This window comes from Colobus angolensis, unplaced genomic scaffold (genome assembly GCF_000951035.1).
Source record: "Colobus angolensis palliatus isolate OR3802 unplaced genomic scaffold, Cang.pa_1.0 Scaffold41, whole genome shotgun sequence".
NCBI lineage: Eukaryota > Metazoa > Chordata > Mammalia > Primates > Cercopithecidae > Colobus > Colobus angolensis.
The window spans coordinates 2776351-2794329 of record NW_012117488.1 but is presented as its reverse complement, the minus strand read 5'-3'; the positions used below and the strand labels follow the sequence as shown (position 1 = coordinate 2794329).

The following is a 17979-nucleotide window of genomic DNA, read 5'->3' as shown; positions in this document are numbered from 1 at the left end:
ATGTCGATCATTAAACTATAAAACTGCTAGAAGAAAATATAGAGGGTAAACTCTTTGACATTGATCAAGGCAGTGATTTCTTGGATAAAAGCAGAGGCAACCAAAGCAAAAACAGATAAATGGGTTTGCATCAAACTGGATACTTCTGCACAGCAAAGGAAACAACAGAGTGAAGAGACAACCCAAAGAATAGGAGAAAATATTTATAAATTGTATATTGGATAAGGGGTCAATAAGGAACTCAGACTACTGAATTCAAGGAAAAGAAATAATCTTATTTTAACAATGGGCAAAGGACCTGAGTAGACATTTATCAAAAGAAGTCATACAAATGGCCAACAGATAATATGAAAAAATGATCAGTATCTCTAGCCATCAGAGAAATGCAAATTAAAACCACCATGAGATACCACCTCATGCCTATTAGATTGGCTATTGTCAAAAAAATTGAAGACAAGTGTTGGCAAGGATATGGAGAAAAGGAAGCCTGGTGCATTGTTGGTGGTATTGTAAAATTAGTATGGCCACTTGGGAAGACAGTGTGGAGGTTTCTGAGAAAACTAAAAATAGGATTATTATATAATCCAGCAATTCCTCTTCTAGGTATATATTTAAAGAAATTGAAATCAGCATGTCGAAGAGATTTCTGCCCTCCTATGTTCATTCCAGCATTATATAGCCAAGATATCCAAACAACTGAAGTGCCCATCAACAGCTAAATGTATTTTTAAGACATGGTATATAAACACAGTGCAATACTATTCAGCCTTAAAGATGTAGGAAATTCTGCCATTTGCAACATGAATGAACTTAGAGGACCTTATGCTAAATGAAATAAACCAGACACAGAAAGACAAATAGCTAATGATCTCACTTATATGTGAAATCTTAAAAAGACCAACTCATCGAAGTAGAAGAGAATGCTGATTACCAGAGGCTTGAGCTGGGGAGGGGGAGGATGGGTAAATGGGAAAGAGGAAGATGTTGGTCACAGGTTAAAAAGTTTTAGACAGGAGGAACAAGTTGTGATCTATTACACAGCATGGTGTCTATAGTTAATAGCGATGTATTGTATACTTCAAAATAGCTAAAAGAAAGGTTGTTAAATCTCACTGTGAATAAATAAATATTTGAGGTGATAGATACCTTAGCCTAGTTTGATCATTCTACAATGTATAAATGTAATGAAACATCACATTGTACCCCATAAATATGTAATTTGTTGATTAGAAATAAAAATTGTTTAAAGGGGTATTGTTGTCATCATATGTGGAAATTACAGTGATGGTTAGCTGAGGCTAAATGTACCTTATGAAAAAAGATTACTCATCTCTGTAAAATGGATTGGTAATCTAGCCTTAGTTGGAACCTAACACTCATTTGGGAAAGAGCCAGTTTCCTGAATCTTGGTTTAAGTATATAATCACTGAAGAAGACTATAAGAACATTTTTTTATGTTTTATTAAGTATAGATAATAATGTGGGTAGTGTATAGTCTCTGTTTTCATCTCAGTTTTCTTGTGCCATTCTTATATTTTCAAACCCCACCAAGCTTAAATTGGTTTCTACTTATTAATTTGGTGAATGTTTTCTTTAATATTTGAAATATTCAGAAGGGAAATACTAATTTAGTAATATAATATACCTAATATTATATTGGGATTTTGTGGGGTTAATCTTAGCAAATTCTTCTAAATTCCTAAAATATATCTGTATTGAGGGAACTTTGTTCATGACTAAAGAACAGTTTATGGTCTTGGATGAATAGAAATGAAGATTTAATTTTCCTTTTATCTGTTGCCCTGCCCATTTCAATAGTGTGATCATTAGTAAGTTGCTCTTTTCAACTCCTGGATTTGTTTCGTCGTCTTTAAAATCTTGAGATTAAATGTATAGATTCCCTAATACTTGAATTCTTTTTATGATGTATTTTCTAAAACAGTTAATATGTAGTAAAATTATATATATATTTTTAGTATACCTCTCCATGAATTCTAAGATAAATTCATCTAACTGCCACCACATTCAGAAAAAGGAATACTTCCAATGCCCTATAAATCTCCCTCATGTTCTTTCTTTATAGTCACACCCTTCCTCAACTCTGTATGCCCTGACAACCACTGATCTGTTCTGTCACTATAGTTCTCTTTTGAAGAATGTCATGTACATAGAATTATAAAGTATATAAGGTTCTGAGACTTCTTTCCCTCTGTATATTGCCTTTGAGACTCCTTCAAGTTGTTGTGTGTATCAGTAGTTCATTTTTTTTATTCCTGAGCAATAGTTGATTGTATAAATGTACTATAATTTATCCATTCACAAAGAACATTAGGGTGATTTTCCAATTTTTGGCAATTATCAGTAAAGCTGCTATAAATATTCATGTACAGGTTTTTGTGTGAATAAAGTTTTTGGTTCACTGTAGTAAATACTGAAGAGTAGGATTGCTGAGTCATATGGAAGCCTATGTTTAACATTATAAGAAGATGGCTGGGCACAGTGGCTCATGTCTAAAATCTCAGCACTTTGGGAGGTGGAGGTGGGGAAATCATTTGAGCTCAGGAGTTTGAGACCAGCCTGGGCAACATAGTGAGACTTCATCTCCACAAAAAATTTAAAAATTAGCCAAGTATGGTGGTGTGCACCTGTAATCCCAGCTACTTGGGAGGCTGAGGTGGGAGGATTACTTGAGCCTGAGAGTTTGAGGCTACATTGAGCCATGATCGTGCCACTGCACTCCAGCCTGGGCAACAGAGCAAGACCTGGTCTTTAAAAAGAAGGAAATAAACTGCCAAATATATTCTAGAGTAGTGGTATTTTTCATTCCCACCATCAGTGAATGAGAGTTCTAGTTGTTCTACATTCTCTCCAGCACTTGGTATTATTCATATATTTTTAAACCAGTCTAACAAGTATGTAGTAGTTAATATACATTATCGTCATAGAGGAAATTAAGAAAAATAGAGCAGCACCATCTTAAGGAGAATTTATGAAGGAACAGTGCATGCCCTAGGTACAGAGTTATGTACAGAATGAAGAAGTCTCCTCTAATGATAGGTGCAGTTTTCAAACATTAAGATATTGCAGATAGAGGCAGTTCTGTAATTTTTATACCTAGGTTGCTTGTTTTACCTTAAAAATTATTCTAACTCAATCACGTGAACCCAGGAGGCGGAGGTTGCAGTGAGCCAAGATTGAGCCATTGCACTCCAGCCCAGGCGACAGTGCGAGACTCCATCTCAAAAAAAAAAAAAATTCTAACTCACAGTGTTACCCCTGCCTATTTTTGTAACATATTAAGAAAGCTTAAACCAGAAGTTGTATTAGTTATAAAATATTTAACCAAAATTAGTTCAGTTGGTGATATATGACAAGGATTATCCCGAGTATATAAAATAGCCAATTAAGCCTCCTTTAATAATTGAGCATTCATTACAACCTGAGCAGGTTCCACATGGCTATAAAAGGTAAAGTATCTTTCTTTAAATAAGAAAGTTGGACTTTAGGACATGTATAAAGTTAATGTAATGGTAACACATGGCAAGATTCTGGAGCAGTTTATTTTTAAAATAGTAACGTAGAGACTTACAGGAGGAAGTATGTTAAGAATATAGATAAATAGTAAGCTAGTGATTTTGTATAATATTGACCTTATTAATTTAGATTTGGCTAAGTTTATTTCAACTATTAATATATTTCCCTTTAATTGTTTAATGCAGTAAACAGTGTTTCATAAGCAGGCATCCTGGCTATACAAGTACCACTTTATGAATATTGGACATAGAGAGCCAGCTTGCTATAAAATAAAGACTAAAGGTTATATTATCTGAGATGTCATCCGGCTGCACTATTAAATTGTTGTGTGGTGTATACCACTTGGAATCTGTCAAGACCTTTGTTTTCTCATTTGTAGAATAAGAGGGACAGACAATATGTACCCTCTCTAGGGTGTTTTGTGAACGCAGTATTTTGATAGCTTGAGGAAAAGCATGAGACATCCAAGGCCATCTAAGTCTGAACATGAAACCCCATTTGGATGTAAAATAAAGTCTGAGGAGGCTTTCCTGGGTCTGGGAAGTAAAGACTCAAGAATTCAACCATATTCCTAATCTCCAAGACAATCAAGGAATCAGGGTAGGGCTAGACCTTAAGTAGTCAGAAGTCCTCTAAGAAGGATCGGGATTGCTCCTGTGTTCTAGAACTCAGTTTCATCTTGTAAGCCAACTGCTCAGTTGTGGTTTTAGAGAAAATACGAAAAGCACCAGAAACAGCAATCTATTGCTCTACACATTTTGGGGGAATCTAACAAATTCAGTATTTACTCGTTATTCTGGCATTGGCAAATCTTATCCTTAAGGAAATTTTAATCATATCCTATTTTCTGGTGACTTCCAAAGCTGTATCTCCAGCTAGGCTGTGTTTTCTGGGCTTCATCTGATAGTTTATAGCCGCCCTTTTGGATTATTACCTGTATGTCCTGTTGGCTTTGCCTCTCATCATGTCTAAAATTGAACTCTTCTTTTCTTGGACCACTATCTCTGAATCTTTCTCTGTGTTTTCTGCCCTGTTAGTGGCGTGACCCAGTAATCTATAACTAAAACCTGATTTTTTAAAACCTTTTTCCCCACCTTCAACCTTCATTGTAAGTTTGTAAGTCACCAAGCCTTATAGATTCTACCTCTGATAACAGGACTGAAATCTGTATCTCCTCTCCATCTTTATTGCCACAGGGTACAAGTTCAGTATTTCTTTAATTCAACATAAACACTGCTGTCAGCATTTTTTTAAATCTAGAATTCAGATTCAGTCCTGTTAGTTACTTGATTTAAACTTTTCAGTGGATCTTCATTTGCCACAGAGTACAGTACAAATTTGCAGCATGGTAGAGACGCCTTTCAAATGGTCTGGCATCTGCCTCTATTATTTCAACTTTTTCTGCTACTAATCCCACCTCTAATTTTTTTCTCCTATCCCTATGTTTTCTCTTTTTTACCTCTTTTTTTACCTCTCTATACTTATGCACGTGTGTGTGTAGGTTAGCAGAATCTAGGTAATGGGTATATGGGTGCTCACTGTAAAATTCAACTTTGCAGTATGTTTGAAAATGTTCATATATACACACATACACTCTGGTATATATAGACACACACATATCCATACAGGTACATACAAGGTATCCCTTTTATATACACATACGTTATATTTTTACACACATGTACATAAACACACACACACCTGAATCTAACCTCTTTGAGAAGAGGAATTTTGCCACCTGTACACAGGGTTGTCCTTTGCATAATACTTGGCAACATATGATATAACTAGTTCCCTGTATTAAGTTCCCTCTGTCCAAAATAACTTGCATAGTTTGTTTGTCAACTAGATTCTTCAATGACAAATCACCTTTCTATACTATACAATAAACTTAGAATACTTACATGCTGTTGTTGGCCATGTTCTATTTATATCGTTTTAGCTTCAATTCCACAAATTAGATCTAAACATTATTGTTCTATATAGTCATTGTTGATTTATAATTACCCACATGCTGACCATTTTCCTTGTTCATGCTTCTCAGACCTACCTTCTAGAATGATCTTTTCTTGTACTTCCTAAAGTACAGTAGATACTTTAGAAAGACGATTTCACCTTTATATACAATTCTAAGTTGACATTTATTTTCTTTCAGCACTTAGAAACTATTATTTCGTGGTTGTCTGGATTCTACTCTTGTTGAGGAAACAGCTGCCAGTCTCATGGTTGAAGCCATGTAGATCGTCTAGTTTCTATTAAGATATCCTTTGTCTTCAGTGTTCTGGACTTAAAGTATAATGGTGTAGATTTCATTTTATTTGATTTGCTTGGGATTTGTTGGGTTTCCTAAATCTGAGATTTATGTATTTCATCAATTATGGGAAATTGTTAGCCTCTGTCCCTTTGATTGTTGTACCTCCTGTTTTCCTTCTACGTAGTTTTTTGGGAACTTTAGATACATATTAGTATCTTCAAATCTATCTCCATTTTTCTAATAGTTTCTTCATCTGTGTATCAAACTTACTCTTTATCAAATATTGTGTTTCTAATTTTGTTATTACATATTTTTTTAATGCTAGAGGTTCTATTTTGTTAATGTTGGTAATTTTGGTAGTCTCTTGTCCCAGTTGATACCCCTTGCATTTAGCTTTACATATTTAACATACTTATTTCACAGTCTATATAGGATAAATACAATAAGTGAAATCTTTACAAGGCTAATCCTGTAATTTTTTTCTCATGGTGAATTTTTTTCTGATTGAGCTTTGTGATTTGTAATTATGTGCTGGAACTGTCTGTATTAGTGGAATGCAGATTTGCTATATTTTTTAAAAATTTGCCACTTATTTATTTCGTTGCCACATAATTGAACACCTACACATTTAGAATTGATGCATATTTCTGGTGAATTGAACCTTCTATTATAACGAAATGACTTACCTGTAATCTTTCTGTCTTGAAGTATTTTTTGCCTTAAAGTATCTTTTGTCTGTTATCAATACAGGTTGTGGGTTGAGGTTAGTGATTGTGTGGAATACCTTTCTTCCATTTCCTTACTTTCAACTGTTCTGTATCATGTTTTAGATATGTTTCTTAAAATAGCATATAGTTGGATTTATTTTATTCATTTGTTTTTACCTAATCTAATAATCTCTTTTACCTGGATCATTTAGCCTATTTAAATGATTGCTATTGTATTTGGGTTTATATTTAGTATCTTATTTTGTGCCTTTAATGTTTCTTTTTCTTTCTTTTCTTGCCATTTTTAGACTATTTTTTAAGAATCAATTATTAAAAGTTTGATTGTTTTGGAAATTGATTCATTTAGATAGTACATCGTGCATACTTATCAAAGGCAGTACTCTGATTGCTGTTTTTATCTCTCGGACAATTCGAAGGCTTTAGAATGCTTTTATTTACCTACACCCTAGCTTATATTTTACTGTCTTACTAGGTTGGTGCAAAATTAATTGCAGTTTTTGCCATTGTAATTCTATTTTTTAAAAACCCCTTCATGACTTTTTTATTGGTTTATATAGTGGTCCTTTAAAATCACTCACATCTAAGCCACTTTATCTGTTTTGTTCTTTTTTGACCTACCAATTAGAATCACTTTTCTTCTTCCCAGAGTACGTCCTTTAGCATTTTTAAATTTTTAATGAGTCTGTGAAAAACTGTTTTCATCTTTGTCTGATAATATTTTTATTTTGTCTTCACTGTTGAAAGATATTTTCATTGGAGATATACAATCTTTATTAGTCCATTCTCACACTGCTGTAAAGAAATACCCAAGACTGGGTAATTTATAAAGAAAAGAGCTTTAATTGTCTTATGGTTGCACAGGCTGTAAAGGAAGCATGATGCTGGCCTCTGCTAGGCTTCTGGGAAGGCCTCAGAAAACTTTCAATCATGGTGGAAGGCGAAAGAGAAGCAAACACATCTTACATGGTCAGAGCAGGGGCAACAGAGAGAGTGGGAGGGGCTACACACTTTTAAACAACCAGATCTCACTATCATGAGAACAGCACCAAGGGGATGGTGCTAAACCACCCATTAAAGACCCACACCCATGATCCAGTCATCTCCCACAAGTCCCCATGTTCAATATTGGGGATCCCAGTTTGACATGAGATTGGGGCAGGGACACAGATCCAAACCATATCACAATATAAGGAGGTGGTTGTATCCTTTAACATAAAGAAGCTGTCATTTCACCTTCTTCCACCTTTCAGTGTTGTTGCTGAAAACTGCCATAAATTTAACTGTAATTCTTTTGAAGGTACCCTTTCTCTGACTGCTGTAAACACTTTGTCTTTGATGTTCTAAAGTTTGACTGTGATATGTCCAAGTATGAACTTTTTTTCCCCTATATGTTTGTGCTTGGGGTTGATTGGGTATCTTGAATCTATGGATTGGCATTTTTATTAGTTCTTAAAAGGTGATCGTCATTATTTCTTTATATCTTGTCTTCAAGGCACTATTTTTCTTCCAAAGCACCATAAGATATATTGGAGCTTTTTTTTTTTTTCCTCTGTGTCTCCTTATGTCTCGTTTTTCCTTTCTTTCTCTTTTTAAAAAACTTAGCTATTTTTCAGTATTAATCTGCTATTTTTCTGTGTCTGGTCTGCTGTTAAACTCAGTCATTAAAATAGCTAAGAACACAGCACTCAAGATGCTTATAGTCTCAGAGGAAAAACAGATGTGAAAACAGATCATTATAATACTGTGTAGTACACATTTCAATGGAGGGATGAAAGTATACTTTGAAGATATAGTAGACTAGAGAATGATTAGGGAAGGTTTTCTGGAGAAAGTAATGCCTAAACTAACAATAGTATTAAAGAAAGCAATTGCATTTTATTAGAAAGGTTTTGAACACAGAATTTAACAAGGAAAAATAGTAGTGGAGAATTAGCTTGGAGCTAGATAGCCTAAGACCTTTAATGCCTAACCGTGAAGTTGGGACTGTATTTGGTAGACATGGCTATTAAAAATATTTTAGTGGAAGAATTAATCTTGTCTACTTTCCATCTTAAAGCACAACAATGTATATTGGCTAAATTTGTGTAAAGGTGTGACTTTATGGGCTTATCTCCAGTGCATTGTCTACTGTAACTTATACATGCCTAAAATCTCTTTGATCTAATATGTAAACATTAAAGCAAGTTTATTGAATTTGTATAACATACATTTTGAATTGTATAATGTTTAGAAGGTTAGAAGCATGCATAATTTCTTATAATACCCCCGAGAAAATTTTTTTAGTAATATTAGCAATATATGCAGCAAATGGAAATTTGTTTTTTGTTGTAATCATGGGGTTTAGTTTCTTTAGCCAGCAAAGTATGTATTTAAGAGCAGATTCGCCTCTTTTTAAATGTAAAGGCAGTTGTTAAGAGTAGAAAAATGATAACCATTTTATAGAGTTTTAAAAATTTTTTTGAATGGTGAGAGTATTAATGGGGAGTAGGAAGTTCTAGTTATTCTTGTTTTGAAATATGTTTCACTATGAGAAAAAGTTTAAGAAATATACTGGCAACTATATGTTTTATCATGCTGGAATTTACTATAAAGTACAAGGAAGAAAATTGGAAAGAAGAAAGGTAGTGTGTAGGAAAGCAGGTTCAAGGGGAAAATAGATGAAGTCCAAGGGTGACAACAGTGTTCCTCTGATTTCTAAATGGGAAAAGTAGTGAACTTTATCAAGTTTACTTCATATAAGACATATTTAAGGTTAAATTTCTGCCTTGGTGTACACTTTTGTGACCTTTGCAAATAAATTCTCTAAGTTTCAGATTTTTGTTTGTTTGTTTGTTTGTTTGTTTGTTTTTATTTTTTGAGACAGAGTCTCGCTCTGTCGCCCAGGCTGGAGTGCAGTGACGCGATCTCGGCTCACTGCAAGCTCCGCCCCCCGGGTTCACGCCATTCTCCTGCCTCAGCCTCCCGTGTAGTTGGGACTACAGGCGCCCGCCACCACGCCCGGCTAATTTTTTTGTGTGTTTTTAGTAGAGACGGGGTTTCACTGTGTTAGCCAGGATGGTCTCGATCTCCTGACCTCATGATCCGCCCTTCTCGGCCTCCCAAAGTGCTGGGATTACAGGCGTGAGCCACCGCGCCCGGCCCAGATATTTTTATTTGTAAAATGAAGTTATATTGCAAACCTTTATGAGTTCTTGGGAAGATTAAATGAGCAGAAATACTGGCTACTTAGCTGAGCCCTGACTTGTAATATTATTGAGCCCTTATTACATTTTAAGCGTCGACCTAAGCACTATATAGGCTTTGTTTCTACAGTAACCCTCAATTTGTGGCTAAGGAAACCGTAGCACAGAGATGTTAAGTAAGTATATAATCAAGACCATACCAATGAGTAGCAACCACAGGATTTTAACCCAGGCATTCTGACCTCAGAGCCCTGGTTCTTAACCATTTTCTCATTTCTTATATTCCCATAATCATTATTAAAACTGAGGACATACTTTTCCTTAAGAACAGTGTTATGTAGTATTTTTACAAATTCACAGACTATCAGATCAATGGACATATCTTTTTTTTTTTTGAGACGGAGTCTTGCTCTGTCACCAGGCTGGAGTGCAGTGACGCAATCTCGGCTAACAGTAACCTCTGCCTCCTGGGTTCAAGCGATTTTCCTGCTCAGCTTCCCGAATAGCCGGGACTACAGACGTGCACCACCACGCCCACCTAATTTTTGTATTTTTAGTGGAGACGGGGTTTTAGCATGGATGGGCTTGATCTCTTGACCTCGTGATCCACCTGCCTCGGCCTCCCAAAGTTCTGGGATTACAGGCGTGCACCACCGTGCCCAGCTGAATATTTCAATATCTTAGTACAACCTGCTGTAATGTTTAAGAATCTATTATATAGTGTCTCTAACAAATTGTAATCTGTCTTTTGTATAAGTGCTTCCAGAGACGAGACTTTATTACATTTTAAGACAAGCCATTTTATTGTTAGATAACCCAAAACATAAGGAATTTATGTTGTGACAAAAATTTTGCCCTTACTACCTTTTTACTCATTGGTTCTAATTCTCTGTCTTGTGGGGAAATAGTAAGTGGACAGCTTTCATAGACAAATATTTAAATGTTTAGACAGGAATCATTTCTCCTTCCCATCCTAGGCTAAACACACCATCAACTGTTTTACAGACAACACATTTTCATACTCAACTAAGGGCCTTCTATTCTGAATGCATTCCAGTTCTGTAAAAAAAATGTGCTTACTATAAGCTATCTTTATATACCAAATTCTGTGTAATTTACATTTCTTACAAGATTCTGATATCATTTATACAAAAAGAGAGAAGAAAATTAAAATGTTCCCAGATCTGTTCAATCATTGTTATAATGTGTAGTTCATTTATGGACTCAACAGAGATACTCTTTCTACAGTGGGTACTGCTGGTTAATATTTATTGCATATTTACTATGTACCACACCAGTTTCTAAGCTCTGTAGATATAATTTATTTAATCTTCACTATAATCCTGTGAGGTACATGCTGTTTTCACCATTTAACGCGTGAAGAAAATAAGGCACAGAACTGTGAAGTACCTTACCCTATATTACATGGTTTGTACTGAATCTCAGTATCAAAACTGAGACTCAAACCTGGGCAGTCTTAACCACTATACTAGATATATACTAAGTTGCTCTTTTGTGATTTGATTTGAAAACTTACCTACATTTTATATCAGTTTTTTTGGGCAGCCCATTTGTAATTTGGAGAATCCAATTAGAACAGAAACCTTTTCTGAATTAATTGTGTGGCTTTGCCTGTTTCCTGATGTATAAAGTATGGATAATATCTGTCTCAAAAGGTTATTTTAAGGATTTATATGCACACATACACGTGTTTGGGCAGATATCATTAAAGCACTATTATTTTACATCCTAGCCTAGTATCTCTATTATTTATTTATTTATTTATCTGTTTATTTTAGAAACAGCATCTGACTTCATTGCCCAGGCTGGTCTCAGACTCCTGGCCTTAAGTGATTCTGCTGCCTCAGCCTTAATATCTATATTTTTATATTAATTAACAAATTATAATTGCATGTGTTTGAATTAGTGAATTTTTTAAAGAGAATATAAAACTTAATATGAAATACGTTCATTAAAATGGTTAGTCACACCATCTTATATTGTAGAGGAGTGAAGGGAACCTTGAAGCACAAAGGTAAAGTAACTTGCAGCCTAGGCAGTTTTCCAGTGATGACCAAGTTACTTATCATCTAAAACAGGGTAGTACCCTAGTCTTCTAGCTTTTTTAGAAGTAAAGGGACCTAGTGTGGATAAAAATACAAAACACTAAACTTAAAATATGAAGAATTTTGATTGAAGGTAAGTGTTCCAACAGGCCGGGCACGGTGACTCATACCTGTAATCCCAGCACTTTGGGAGGCTGAGGCAGGTGGATTATGAGGTCAGGAGTTCAAGACCAGCCTAGCCAAGATGGTGAAACCCCGCCCCTACTAAAAATACAAAAAATTAGCTGGGCGTAGTGGCAGGCGCCTGTAGTACTAGCTACTCAAAAGGCTGAGGCATAGAATTGCTTGCATCCAGGAGGCGGAGGTTGCAGTGAGCCAAGATCACACCACTGCACTACAATCTGGGCGACAGAGTGAGACTGTCTCCAACAAAAAAAAAAAAAAAAAAGAAGTGTTTCAATAATAATGGATTATCCAGAATAAGATGGTTCCTTTTGAAGTTTTATTTGTTTTTGCAAAATGAAAATTATTTACTTGGAAAATTATAATTTTCAAAATCTGCAGGCATTGATTTTTTATGCATTAATAGTTCCCATTTTTATTTATTCTAGAACAAATTTATTTCCATGAAGCTCATCTTTAAATGGCACATGTTTTGAATTTTTAGGAACTTTGCTAACACAGAGATTTTGAAAATATTCCCATTCCTAAAATCATAGAAATCTGTAAAGCAACATATTATGCTTTTTTTTTTTTACTTTTATTTTCAGTTTAAGGGTACCCGTGAAGATTTGTTATATAAGTAAGCTTGTGTCTTGGGGGTTTATTATACAGATTATTTTGTCACTCAGGTATTAAGCCTAGTACTCAATAGTTGTTTTTCATGTTCCTCTCCCTCCTCCCACCCTCCACACTCCAATAGGCTTCAGTGTCTGTTGTTCTCCTCTGTGTGTCCATGTGTTGTCATCATTTAGCTCCCACGTATAAGAAAGAACATATGGTATTTGGTTTTGTGTTTCAGCATTAGTTTGCTGAGGATAATGGCCTCCAGCTCCATCCATGTTCCTGCAGAGGACATGATCTCTCTCTCTCTTTTTTTTTAATGGCTGTATAGTAGTCCATGGTGTGTGTGTGTGTGTGTGTGTGTGTGTGTGTGTGTGTGTTTATATATATATACACACACACATTTTCTTTATTCAGTCTGTCATTGCTGGGCATTTAGGTTGATTCCATGTCTTTGCTACAATGAATATACACGTGTATGTGTCTTTATGATAGAACAATTTATATTGCTTTGGGTATATACCCACTAACGGGATTGCTGGGTCGAATGGTATTTCTGTCTTTTGGTCTTTGCAGAATCTCCACAGTCTTCCACAGTAGTTGAACTAACTTACACTCCCACCAACAGTGTATAAGCATTGCTTTTTCTCTGCATCCTCACTAGCCTCTGTAATTTTTTGACTTTTTAATAATAGCCATTCTGAGCCAGGTGCAGTGGCTCACGCCTGTAATCCCAGCACTTTGGGAGGCCAAGGCGGGCAGATCACGAGGTCAGGAGTTTGAGAGCAGCCTGACCAACATGGTGAAATCCCACCTATACTAAAAATACAAAAATAAACCCAGCATGATAGCATACGCCTGTAATCCCAGCTACTCAGGCGGCTGAGGCAGGAGAATGGCTTGAACCTGGGAGGCAGAGGTTGCAGTGAGCCAAGATGGCGCCACTGCACTCTAGCCTGGGTGACAGAGCAAGACTCCGTCTCAAAAAAAAAAAAAAAAAAAAAGCCATTCTGACTGGTGTGAGATAGTATCTCATTGTGATTTTGATTTGCATTTCTCTAATGGTCAGTGATGTTGAGCTTTTTTTAATGTGCATGTTGGCCACATGTATGTCTTTTCAAAAGTATCTATTCATATCCTTTGCCCACTTTTCAGTGTGGTTATTTTTTCCTTGTTAAGTTCATCATGGATGCTGATGTTAGACCTTTGTCAAATGTGTAGTTTGTACAAATATTTTTTCTCCCATTCTGTAGGATGTGTGTTTACTCTGTTGATAGTTTCTTTTGCTGTGTAGAACTTCTTTAATTTAATTAGATCCCGTTTGTCAATTTTTGCTTTTGTTGCAATTGCTTCAGAGAATATTATGAACACTTCTATGCATATAAACTAGAAAATCTAGAAGAAATGGATGAATTCCTGGACACATACACCCTCCCAAGATTGATCCAGGAAGAAATAGAACCCTTGAACCGACCAAAAGCAAGTTCCGAAATTGAAGAACCTGCCAACCAAAAAAGCCCAGAACCGGATGGATTCATAGCCAAATTCTACCAGATGTACAAAGAAGAGCTGGTACCATTTCACAGAAACTGTCCGAGAAAATTGAGAAGGGACTCCTCTTTAACTTATTCTGCGAAGTTTTATTTTTATTTTTTAAATAGAAGCAACACAGTATCCTTTATGAGAGGCTGTGGACTTGAATTTTTCATCCCTCTGTAACCTCCTTCTGCCCTGCATCAATTTGATATTAATGGATCAATATTTTTGAAGCATTACTACACTGTATTTCAGATAACCTTAGTTCTCTTTAAAAAGAATTACCTTAATTGAATTTGTATCATGTTTGAATATGCTTTATTCTCCAGCTAATGAGGTTATAGTAGGAAATTTAGCTTAATTATTGAATAGACTAGTCAAGTTGACTTAAAAATAATAGTGTTGGGGAAACCATGGACAATCTTCTAACTGAGTTTCAGACTTAATTCACTTTTATATTTTAAGTGGAATCTACCCTGGGAAGTAGTCTCGCAACTCAAATACTTTTTTTTTTTTTTTTTTGCATGAATTGGTTGAATTCATGGATTATCTGTAAGCATAAGGAGGTTTCATTTAGGCCCATCTCAAAGTTTGAAAAACGCTGTTTATTTGCAAAATATTAACTTCTAATTTTAAGCAGCAATTCATTCTAATAAGTAATTTTAACAATATTTTATTTACAGATTGCCCAAGGACTCCAGATACTCCAAATAGTGACCCTCGTTGTTCTACTAGCAACAATAGATTAAAGGCTCTACAAAAACAATTGGATATAGAACTTAAAGTAAAACAAGGTGCAGAGAATATGATACAGATGTATTCAAATGGATCTTCAAAGGTAAGTGTAGTAAATAAATGTAACTACTTAGTCATTATTTGCAGATTCCATAGTTATAAATTTACCTACTCAATAAAATTTATTTGTAACTCCAACATCAGTACTGGTGGCATGGCACTTTGGCAGTCATTTGTGTACATGCCTGGAGTGGGGGAAATTAGAATTATCTGATGTGCTTATTTCCAGCTGAGGTCTAACAAGGTGATTTTGCCGCCTTAAGCTATGATACACTAAAAGTATCCTTTTTGAGATCTGTTTAGTGCTGTGTTTTTCACATTTTTGTGCTTTTAATTGGTAATTTCACTGTTTAAACACTATATTATGACATCTGAGATCATTTTGACCTCAAAATTTGAAAGAGTGAATAAAAGAATTTGGAAACATGTTTTGTTTCGTGGGTTTTTTTTTTTAGGTAACATTTTAAAAATTGTTTATTCCTACCAAGACCTAGTTAATCAAAAATTTGACCTTATGGGTAAAGGATACACAGAGCTTTCCATATCTGCAAGTTTTCTGTAAATCTAAAAGTATTTAAAAAGAAATTGTCTAAAAAAGTTTATAATGAGTTTTCCACATTATAGACCACTCTCCCAAGTTTTTGGGAGAGGGCAAATGAAAAGATGGGACGTTTTGGCGTCATCAATAATTGCTTGGCCTAGACCTGTGCATTCTTGGGAATCTGGTATGGGCATATAACTCCTAACTGAAAATCAGTGTTATGTGGAACAATTCTTAGTAATAGGAACATGTCCTTGTTATTAGGTATAATGCAGCAAAAAAAAAAAAAGTTGTAAGCCACTGAACCAGATTATCCTCAAGGTTCTCTTCAGCCTAAGGTTCTATAGTTTTAATAATTTCCAAAAATCCTGAGAAGGATATAAAGTTATAAAATATACCTTTTTACTTTCAACTCATGTATTTTAAATATTTTTATCTCTGCAAATCAATTTTTTATATTTTAATAGATATTTTTAAAATAACTTCATAATGAAAGTTCTTATGTATTTTGTTTATTTGTTTCAGTTTAAAAAGAATTTGAAATCAGAGGGAAATTTTTTTTTCTTAGTCATGCATCCTAGCTATTCACCTCAAATGAAATTTGAGGCTAGGCCTGGTGACTCACACCTGTATACATAGCACTCTGGGAGGCTGAGGCAGGAGGATTCCTTAAGGCCAGGAGTTTGAAACCAGCCTGGTCAATATAGCAAGACCCTGTCTCCAAAAAAAATATTGTTTAAAGAGAAAGAAAAAAAGACATTAGGGAAGATATCAAAAAGAAAGAAATGTGTACTTTTTATAAAAAATGTTTTAACGTTAATTATGAGCATAGATTTTATGTTCAAAAGAATTTTTTGTTACTTTTAGAGAAAGGCATTTGTTCCTATTTACTTATGTGATATTTGATAGGATATTATTTCACTAACTTTGAACATTTCTTATTGGATGATAGAGTTATTTTTTGTGCTGTTATTTTTAGCACTGACATTTAGTTTTAGGGATTTTATATTTTTATAAAATATTATTTTGACCTTTTTTTTTCCTAAGTAAATACTTTGTTCCTGGAACTGCGATTTTAGCACATTATGCTGAGCATTTTTAAATTAACCCAGCTACTACCTTTGGAGTAAAGTTTTTAAATCTGGGGTGGAGGGATCAGTTTGAGGGGTTTATGAACCCTTTGAAGTTATAGGAAAAGGAAGTGTCTATGTTGATAGTTGTATGGATGAAAGGGCTGTAGGTTACACCTTATTCTCAAAGTGGTCTTTAATCCACAAAAGATTACTAACCACTACTCTAAGTTGAACAGTTTTGGACATATTAAAAGTAAAACAGGGGCCGGGCGCGGTGGCTCAAGCCTGTAATCCCAGCACTTTGGGAGGCCAAGACGGGTGGATCATGAGGTCAGGAGTTCGAGACCATCCTGGCTAACACGGTGAAACCCCGTCTCTACTAAAAATACAAAAAACTAGCCAGCTACTCAGGAGGCTGAGGCAGGAGAATGGCGTAAACCCGGGAGGCGGAGCTTGCACTGAGCTGAGATCCGGCCACTGCACTCCAGCCTGGGCGACAGAGCGAGACTCCGTCTCAAAAAACAAAACAAAACAAACAAAAAAAAAATGTAAAACAAATAGATAACCTAAAACAACCACAGATTCAAAGTGAACAAGGCTGTGAGCATCCTGTTAAAACAGATATGTCAATTTTGCATAGGTTTTTATTTTTAATTAGATTTATTAATTTGAGAGGGACTCAAATGGATGTCCAAAGCCCATTTGCAACTACTATTGTCTCTGAGATAGGCCTGCCAGTTATTTCTGTCTAGATTCCACCTTAACTGTTTTTATTTTTCATCTTTAAACTTCTCAAAGGGTCAGAGTACATCGTTTTAGATTAGGGAAAATTATAAATTGTAATTATGTGGAATATTAATTTATTCTTTAAGGATTTAGTTAAAAGTTTGATAGCCATTATGCTAGGCTGTGGGGGTATAAGTGTAATAAAGATGGTCCTTATTACATACTAGGTACTTAATAGATAATATCCTGCTTTTAAGAGACCCACCATCTTAAAAGGAGATATATCATGTGTAAATAGTTACAGTGTGTAATAGTGATTTGTTTGACTGACTTTGGAAGCACAATGGAGAATAATCATTTAACTGCCAGAATGAAATCTTTTAAGTTTTAGTATGATATTTGAAAGATGATTTGGCATTTAATAAAAAATTACTTTTTAGGGATGGTGGTGTGGGTGAATGCAGTATATACACAGTAAGGAACTGTGAAATAGCCTGGCTTATTCTAAGAAATGAAAGTGATTTGGTGTGGCTGTAGCACAAGTTCTTAGCATATTTCTTACTTAACATATCTGAGGGTAGGTAAAATGTACTTCTGATAGTAAGAATTGTCAACTCTAGCAGTCATTTTCAATTAAAAGCCATAGGGAAACAAATCTGAATCTCCAGAAAGACATTCATTTTGTTTGGGAAAAGTCCTCCAGGTGATTCCATTAGGGCTTCTTTCCCTTCCCCACCAGTGGAGTTTTTTTTTTTTTTTTT

The 17979-nt window shown here is 35.1% G+C and overlaps 1 protein-coding gene across 4 annotated transcripts in view; it reads left to right on the top strand.

The window, feature by feature from the left end:
• Positions 1 to 17979, top strand: part of PKN2 (protein kinase N2) — a 162306-nt gene that overhangs the window by 76657 nt on the left and 67670 nt on the right. For all 4 annotated transcript variants that reach the window (XM_011956066.1, XM_011956068.1, XM_011956065.1 and 1 more), the window contains one exon: positions 14767 to 14921. In XM_011956066.1, the coding sequence (XP_011811456.1) occupies positions 14767 to 14921 (155 nt within the window). The remainder of the gene's footprint in view (positions 1 to 14766; positions 14922 to 17979) is intronic.